General features: G+C 39.7%; 1 protein-coding gene across 1 annotated transcript; it reads right to left on the reverse strand.

The window, feature by feature from the left end:
* Positions 1-41: 41 nt before the first annotated feature.
* On the reverse strand, positions 42-1914 carry LOC115354372 (syntaxin-11-like). The gene is made up of 2 exons (XM_030044739.1): positions 1800-1914; positions 42-1022 (listed from the first exon to the last, which is right to left on the reverse strand). Exon 2 carries the CDS (start codon positions 1018-1020, stop codon positions 148-150), a length of 873 nt encoding a protein of 290 aa, XP_029900599.1. The 5' UTR covers positions 1021-1022; positions 1800-1914; the 3' UTR covers positions 42-147.
* Positions 1915-9785: the final 7871 nt, after the last annotated feature.

Genomic DNA, 9785 nt, shown 5'->3' on the forward strand with positions numbered 1-9785 from the left:
GAACTGTCTCTCTTTAGATGTAAGGGCCATGATATGGAAAGCAGAAAAAATAACATTTGTCATTTTGATTGTTCCTGTATTTTACTGTGTTGGGAACAAAAGGTGGACATGCTTAATGCAACTGGATTGGCCCTCTGAATTTCAGGCTTAATTTCTGTAGCATGGGAAGCAGCCACAGAATAGCTTCTTGAAGGGATTGTTTTTGTCATATGTGGCTGCATTGTCCAGGTGGACTACGCTGTCCTGGATGGCTGCCCCAGTGTTTTGGACATGGACGTGGATGTTTTCGATGGCCGTCCCCTGTTCCTGTGTCAGCACGGCCACGTCCAGGAACAGCTCCTGCACCGTCTGGATGCGGTTCTCCAAGTCCTGCAGCTCCTTGTGACGGTTTTCGATCTGGACGAGAGCGGAGCGTGCCGTCTTCCCCTCCACCTGGACGCTGAAGACGCTCCACTGGCCGCTCTCCATCATCTCCTCCATGTCCTCCTCGCTGACCTCCCTGCCCACCACCTCCAGCTGCCTCTGAATCTGTCTCTTACACGCCTCCCTGTGGCTCATCTCAGTGTCATTGTAGTTGAATATGACCTCCCGAAGAGCATTGCCGAGACACTGGTACTGTGTTCGAGCAATGCGCGCCACCGGGTCGCTGCTGCCACGCTGGGCCTCCACCTCCCCGCTCAGAGCCTTCAACTTATGTAGCCGCTGCAGCACGGCCTCTCCTCTGCGCTTGATATCTGCTCCAATGGCGTTGGAGTCCCGCTTGGTGGTACTGAGGTGTTGGGTGTTGTTCAAGGTGTGGTAGTTCACCTCCTTAAGGTCACAGATGTCATGCTGGATCTGCTGGACCTCGAGGCGTATCTGCTGGGCCTCCTGCAGGACGCCGTCGAGCTCCTGGTCTCGGTTTGAAGTTTCTGCTGCTGCTGTTGCTGCTTCCGGCTCTGACGGGTCCTCCAGCTCCTCTGTGCTGAAACCCTCAGAGTCATCCAGCACCTTGTGCAGGTGTCCCAGTCTGTCTCTCATATCTGACGGGGCAGGTGACACAAAACGAAAGAGTGAGACAAAAGACAAAGGCTCTGATTTATTCATCTGGGTGTGAGAAAGTGCCTCAAACTGTGGGTCATGCCTGAGAAACAGAAATAATGAGAGGTAAAAATGAAGAAAGGCTAAAAGAATCTCACCTCATAAAGACACCTTGATTTATCATTGAGAAACAAGCTTGCACTATTCCTGTTTTTAATGTTCCCTGAGCTGTGATTGAAGTCTCTCATACATCTTAAGCAAACACATTATGATCTTGTCCTAAATGTAAAAGTTTACGATCAAACAGTTTAGTCAGTATGAATGTTTTCTATCTGTCCCCCTTTTCAGTATCAGGTTTGACGCAATTGATTTGCCAGGACATTTGATATCCCCGCACAACTAATGAGTGTGAAAATATTTCAGCTTCAACATTTTTTCGTTTTCAATGTCACTGAACAAGCACATATCAACCAAAAGGCACACAAACAGTAACTGTGAGCAGACAGTGAAGGAAATTCTGCACCACTGTCACATGTTGATTTTCCTATCGAGACTGTGAGTTCCTAATTGTTCATTTCCCTTCAGGAACATCAGCTAAATTTACTGGTACAAAGGAAATAAATCATTTTTGCTTTCCCTGTGTTCAACAGAGGCCTTTTGAGCGGGCGAAAAGTGGGCCTGAATTTTCAGTTTGGATGTTTGAAAATGTGACCTGAAGGGGCCTCACAGGCAGGTTTAACTGATACAGCACATGAAAAAAATACTTAATTTCATGATACCTGGTTCCCAGATGTGTGTGGTATCTGCAGAGGTCTTGCAGAGAGTTTCCTCTTCTTGGGTGACGCAAGGTGATCATGGAAATTGTATTGAATCCGGTATATGGCGTTGTGGCTGCACAAAGAGTGAATGAGGTTTTCGGCATCAACATTGATAAAGCTCTTTTACAGGAAATATTTTTAAGACACAAGATCTTCTGCATTCCTCTGATGTCACATGGGAGCATGGAATGACGCACAGTAAGTTTGGGCCATGGTGCTGACTGATATACACAACTCATTTACCTTTAAAATCAATCCTTAAGCTGCTGTAAAGAAAAGCATTTTCATCATGTCAGGCTTTTACTTGCATCAACTTTTCTTTTGAAAGATTTCTCGGGTGTTTTTCATGTGCAGTGGCACAGTCATGGTGGATTGTGACCACAGACTGTGAAACCATGAATGTTCAGCTGTAAAAAAAAAAAAAAAGAAAGAAAAAAGAAAGAAAGAAAAAAAAGAAAAGAAAAAAAAGAAAATAAGATAACATCACATACTGCCACTGGACACCAAAAGAATGTGAGAATTAAAGAGGAAGTTATTTGAGATATATCTTACAAAAGGGGTGGGACTGAGAAAGTTAATGCATGATAACAACCAGGATGCAGAAAATAATTTGTGAGGCACTACTTACTAAAACCTTTCAGTTTAATAACATGGCACCACCATTCTGTCATGTGATGTATTTTTAAAATTCTATGATTAATGTTTGAGCGCTCATCATTTGACCTGAATATCAGTCATGTTGCCAGAAATAGACTAAGCAGAGATGCAGTGGAACAAGGAAGATGAACAGTGAGTTCATGTGTAGGAAGTAGCATGACACAGTCATCTCCACAAACAGCAGCAGTATATGATTAGTAATTTCCACAGGCCTCCATGAGATCGAACAAGTCACAAAGGGGATTTTTCTGCAGTGGCGAGGTTTCACCAAACTGTAGGTTTGCCATATGAGTAACGGATACTTGATTCTCAAGAAGAAGGGGAAAAATAGTGCACAGAAATCAAAATAGTATGCTGTTGAGATTGAAATATCACATGTCACATCAAACATCAAATATCAAATATACAACTTTATTTATTCATTTATTTATTTATTTATGTACAATGAGAGACAGTGCTACTCTCTCCCTGGTTGCTAAAAAAACAAAAAAGAAAAGAAAAAGGATTTTTCCAGAAGTGGGTTTGTTATTCATTTCTAAAGTCATGACCAGAGACGCTTAAATACACAACCAATAAACAATAATAGAGCGGTGAATTAAGTGATTACAAATCATTAAAAGCTGCACAACGTCCAGAGAAGATGCTGGTATGAATAATTCACCTCAGAGTTTTACCACAAGATGGCAACAAAACTTTGAGCGACTTGAATGAAAGATGTTTGTTGTTTGTTTCTGAACCTGAAATCTGAAATATACACCACATATACACCATCCATGCAAGGTTTTAATTAATTGATTAATGTGTTTATTTATTTATTTATTTATTTTGCAGGATACAACAGGGCTTTATGTGACCAGAGGCTGGACGTGGCATCCATCCCATGTCATGCGATGCGGTTCATGAACTCCATCAGATTGTTGGGATTCAGATCCCAGCAATATTTTTCTCTGCACTAATTGATTTACTGAAATTCAGCTCTGAATGACAGGTTTGTAGGTGGTAAGTTGGTCAGAAGGGTCATGTCCCTCTTCTAATTACACTATATTTGTTTATTGGCTCTTAGTCAGTACCTATAGCTGTAAACAGACAAAACTCACCATAGGGCTTGTTTGATATGAGCTCTTCGGCAAGAGCTGCATCCTCCACTGTTATTATAAAACTATTGTAGGTGTGGTGAAAAACCCTTTCATTTAAAACAATTTCCTCGGTTTTGATGCTCTATAGTAATCAGTAAGAAAACAACAGCTGAAGACTCGCATGCTGTTGCACATTAGCATTGCAGCCAAAGCCCTGCATTAGATTTGTATTTTTGCTGCCAGAGCTGCCCCAAAACAACTCCCAAAAAATGTTGCTGGCTTCCAAGTCCGCCTGAAATCAAGTTAGCCCTTTTTCAGTCAGCTGGTTCGTAATTGAAGTCAACATGTTTTAATCATCAATAACCTGTGTTTGCATGGCTCTTGGTTGTATGGTTTCCTGCTCATCAGCACGAAAACTACAAATATCAACATGTGAAATCTGCCTTTCCCTGATGCACCTTTTAGTTTCTGTGCAGCAGTGGTTGAAACAGTACAGACCGGGGTCAATCTCACTGACACAACTCCTAAAAGTGTGTGTGTCAGTGTGTTGAAGCCTGAGCAACAACTCCAGGCTGTGGCTGTAAATAGGAATATATTCTCAGTCAATTAAGGCTCTCTTTAACCAAAAACAAGGTCCCATTTTAGTCACTCAAAAGCCAGCGCAGGCCTCCCTGTCCTTAACACTGTTTCACCCTGTTAACCCCAGTTTTAGCCATGTGTTTTTGAATTGATTTGAAGATTTTAGTCATCACTGGGGACTGGCCCCCTAAGCACATCACTGATCTAATTTGAATGCTGGGTGTGTGTGTGTATGTATGTGTGTGCTGTATGTGTTTATTTATTTACTGTTTTTACTCTTTTAATGTTGTATGCATCTCTTGCACTGTATAAAGGGTCGCATTTCAATTTCATTGTACAATGCACAATGACAATAAAGATCTATTCTATTCTTAATCCCATAGGAGCCTAAATGTAGCCTGAGACCCTCCGGTGGGTCCATTTTTAGCAATTTCAAGAGCTAGATTGAAAACCAGAGGGTGACCAGGCCTTTGCTATCGGGGCCCCGCCGCTCTGGAATGACCTGCTGGAGGAGATCAGGCAAGCCACATCTTTGTCCTCTTTTAAAATCTCTTTTATAAATGCACCTTTTTAAAATGTGGCTTTACTTGATAAATTCCTTATTGTGTATGTCTAATAATTTGTTGTATTGTTTTATTATTTTACTCTTTGATTTTTTAAATTATCATATGTTTTATGCTTATTTGCACTTTGTAACTATGTTTTGCAAGCTGCTGTACAAATAAAGTTTGTTATTATTATTGTTATTACTACTATTTACTATCATCATGAGATTTCTGTGTCAGCATCCAGCTTTGTTTTGCACCATTGGCAGAGCAGCATCTACAGCCCGTACAGGCAGACTCCTCTGATAATTCTGCGTGATGCGTGGCTCTTTTGTCTGTCTCTGACTCTGAAAATCGGTGGAAACAAATGTGTTTTTATCAGCTGATTCTATTTCATGTGCTCTCAAAGGGCCTCGGCAGAAAATCCTATTACAATATCAGTATGACATCAAAGTGACTCAACGGAGAAAGTATTTGAAAACATTGTTTAAGCTATACATCATGAAGTTGACTTTTAAGTGTGTATAAGGAGACTGATATTTACTCATCTCTCTGTCTCACTCCTTTGAGCACACAGATTGATATTTATATACGTGACACCACTTGTATTAAAATGTTTGTCTCCATAATATTGTATGTTTAATCTAATTTGTTATCCAATTTATACCTGAGTGTCCTTCCTGGCTGCAATTAGTCATGGATTATAGCGTAAGTACGTTTCATTTTCTATTTTTGCCAAAGAAGATTTTAAGTCTCTAATGAAAAAGCCACACTTCTTATTCACAAGATTTCTATTGGCATTGTTCTCCAGGTCAAATGTGCATTTAACTTCAAAATAATGAAGGGTTACATTGGTCTAAGAGCACGTATCAGTGCTTCAGCTGTAAGACGCTGCCTATAGGCCCATGTCTTACAGGTGAAACTAACAGCAGTGGTTGTATACACTTGCATATACTGCAATTAGTGCAGTTTGTTAAATAACAACATTAAGAAAGTTTTAATATGACCCAAAAATTGAAATGTCAGAGAAAAACGGCCATCATAACAATTTCCGTAAGTTTTTAATCTTGCAATTAATTCTTGAACGAAATGTGATTTTTTTTTTTTTTGGAATTTTTTTTTTTTGTGTGTGTGTGTTCTCATTTATTCCAATGCTCTGAATACCTAATGTAGAGTCTGACTTCACCACAAATTAATCTTTACAGAGTTGCACCGTGGACATGCAGAGAGGGTGGGGACACAAACCAAAAGCAAGATATCAAAAGCATGGTGAGAAAAAATATTCACATAATAAAAATGTTATTGTATTAAACTGGATGCCTTTGTATGTTGCACTACTATGACTGATCTGATTTGTATATGCTTATCTGCAGAAGGTGCAGTTTCAGAGAATCTTTGAATGAAGCTGATAGGTGCAGGTGCTCTTGAGATATCGCTTCATAAGTGAACAAACAAAACCCAAATATCTGATAATCCCCCACATTTCAAGTTCATGAGAGGCTCTGCTACAGGAAATGAAGAATTACAACTGGACACACAATACCAGCAAAACCCAATCCAGGAAGAATATATTGATATTACCCTCTTCTTCGATATATTCTTGATGATTTAGCTTTTTCCTTTTTTTTTTCGTGACCCAATTTTTCTTGGTTTTTCTTTTCTCCCCCCATTTGCTTTCATTATGGAGACATTACATAACAAAATCAAGTAACAGAAGTATTGTGTGTGTTATAACCAAGCCAAACCCTAAAAAAAAAAAAAAAAAAAATCAATCTCAATCAGTGCTAAACAATTTTGCAACCTTAATTTAAACCTAAATTATAACCAAATTATAACTTTATCCACGCCCTCCCATTCATCTTTTGACCCCGCCCCGCCCCTCCCTACCGATGTGAGTTCTTAGTTCCTTTAAAGTATAAAAATATAATCAAATCTTACATAGTTATTATTTCCCCTATCTTTTTGTATTCCCTTGCTCCTCTCTTCTTCCCTATCCTTGCTATCCTTTTTTAGCTTTTTCTCTCATTAGTAACTACCTCTATTTTTTTTTTTTTTTTCTTAATGAATCCATTTTAGAGGGGTGCTAATTCAGGTAGGGGCCCCTCTAAATCGGAAAACCCCTCCGTTCACCCGTCCTTTTACCCCCCCCATGATATTATGTCAGGCCTCAGAAATTAGGATGCTGTAATCAGTGGAGAAAACATCATCTGTTTCCAGTTACCTGAGCTGTGAGTTGTGACTCTAATTAGCTCAACTTATTAGCTTAGTGCTGGGATTCACACAGGGACACCAGTGTCTCAGAGGGTTTGATCAGATTAACATGGATGTTTGTCATGTGTTTTGAAATGTCTCTGTGCTCCACTATTTCTCAGGGTCTCACTTTACAAGAGTGTAAGCCTATCTTCAGTTTAGCACAATAATAAATTAGGACAATCCCCCCTCCCACCCCACCAAGGCATAAATTGGGATTATAACACTGGACTGTTGGTCAGTTTAAAGTAGCTGCACAGCCATCGAGATGATCAAACAGGGCAAGTTTGCCCGTCAAATTACGCCTGCTTTCAGTGCTTGTGCCACTGACAGGTTCAGATTATTATTGTAAGTGTCTGACAACATTATGGAAAAGATCCCTACAGAGATAGGCATTTTTCATTACATCTAATAACATTATCTCCACTATGCCGGCAGCAGGTCTCTCCACTCTTGGAGCAGAATTTTTCTTTAGGTAAAGGTGCTCTGGTGTAGGATTTCTTCTCTTCTTTGGCTGGCAGTTGTAATCCTGGGCAAAATGGGCAAGACCTGATAGTGCACAGCTGCACAGGCAGGAGTGTTTGGATCCATGTGTGGCACAACTAGCTGCAATTTCAGTGTGCCCCTATCCAACAAAAGTAGTTCAGTTAAGTTCATCAGTTTGTCCATGATTTGGAAATGCACAATCACAAACCACACTAACACTAACCAATGTTTTCTGTATCCCATAACTGCAAACTCTTCCTGGTGACTCCTCTCCAAGTCCAACATTTCATTGTCTTCCTGCAACAACTCACCTCTCGTTAGATTTCAGAGCAAGTCTTCTCTTTGAGCTAGACTTCTGTTAGGGTCTATATCCAGAGCAACCTCTTCCATAATGTTACCAGACACTTATTTTAACAATCTAAACCTATCAGTGTCAAAATCAAGTGCATGTAATTTGATGGGCAAAGTTGCTCTGTTCAATTCCATTGCTGCCCATTTCACAGCCGCCAGCTTCTTGCTCAACACTGGACATGTTTCAAAGTTGTTTAAACCCCAAAGTTGGAAAATTAGGGCCTATGTTGGAAAAATACCAGAATTATCCTTTAAGTTCATTTGCATGGGTTTTCTAGAGTTGAGGTTAGAGTAAGGATCTGGGCCTGCTGTAAATAATTCACCTGCTTCAGAAACATTTTCAGCTTTGTCTAAAACTGCTGGTCTAAACTGTGGTGGTTCTCTGTGTCTGCAACTTGATGTTTTCTGCAGGCTGTGTTGTCATCTCAGATTTTTTTTTTCTTTTATTGTTGGTCCACGTAGAAATCCAGATGCTGACCTTTAAGAATCTGGCCGTTCCAAAATGAGACGTTCACTTTTTTACAAATGTGACTTCTCCTGTGAAAGAATATTCACTGACGTGATACTGGCATGGAAATGAGGCCACTGTGGGATAAGTGATAGAATATAGTTAAATTTCTGAGCATGCAATTGCGTCTAACATCTTGTGAATATCAAGTAAAGAATATCAGATGACATTTTTTATTCTAATTTGGAGAATTGCTTGGTATGATAAGCGCCTCAAACAGAACATCAGATTTCCTCACACTCAAATTCAGCACCATTTTGTTTTCTATAAAAAGAAACGAAGGACTCTGTTTTGCAGGCCATAAATCTACACTAATGCGTGACCTAATCCATGTCTTTACATATATATATATATGGATATGTATCTTTTGGTGACCGGTCATGCTTTTCCTGCAGCGATGTCCACTTATAAACATTAAATTATCAAAGAAATTCTTGAAGTGTAGGCAAGATGAGAGGCCTGACTCAGACTGCTTTCTGTGAGGCTGCTTGTTCTGCTCGTGATATTTGGTCCGCATGTCCATGTTTAATCTCCAAATTGCATTATGATAAAGTCTGTTTTGCACCACAGTAGCATTTGACCAGTCAGTTGATTTTGATTTTGAAGAGAATTTCTTGCTTCACTGGAAAATCCTCATTTGTGACTTGTACAAGCTTTTATACTGATCGTAACAATCGCGTTAGCTTATCAGTAAACATGCAATAAATGCTATATGACCATTAAAGACGACAGTGGTGTTCATGCTGGTCCGACAGTCATTATGGGATGGCATGAGGTGGGAGTAGTCTTTCTAACATAGATATTGATGATTCATGCTTCCAGGTACGGTGTGAGATTAAAGCAACTATGTTTCACAATATAAATAACAAACATTGCAAGTTACACTATGCAGCATAATACAATAATTCTGTTGTGAAATGAGATATCAACCATTTACAAAAAAGCTCATAGCACAAACTCAAATTGTGGAGAGGTAACTTGCCAAAATGGCTGCCAAAATAATAGCATGTCAACTGCAATGTAGAAATGAAGATGATCTTAAGACCGAATAATGTTCTATAATGAATAAAAGTACATGGAAAGTGAATAGAAATGATATTGGGGGTGTTGCTTCCACGGATTGTGTGCTTGAAGAAGAGAAATTCGCAGAAACTAAGCAGATATGATTGGTTTTCTGTATATAAAGAATACCCCCAGCTTTTTATATTCTCACATGCAGTCTACATGCATGGATTTGGTTTAACTTTTACATTTTCCCACTGCAAAGTACATCAAAATTGCTGTAACAACTGCAGCATTTCATCATAGGATCACAGTAAAGTTCCAACTGAATGTTGTAAAGACAGCCAAAGAAAATCACACAGCTCCATTGTTATATTTCACTGTTTCGGTGTTTATGGCAGGTACAGCGCTGGACATAAACAGGCCCACTGACACCTTGTGCACAAAGATGATGTCCAGTGTCGCAGCAGGACTTACATAAACACACTCATTT

Source organism: Myripristis murdjan, chromosome 22 (assembly GCF_902150065.1).
Source record: "Myripristis murdjan chromosome 22, fMyrMur1.1, whole genome shotgun sequence".
Taxonomy (NCBI): domain Eukaryota; kingdom Metazoa; phylum Chordata; class Actinopteri; order Holocentriformes; family Holocentridae; genus Myripristis; species Myripristis murdjan.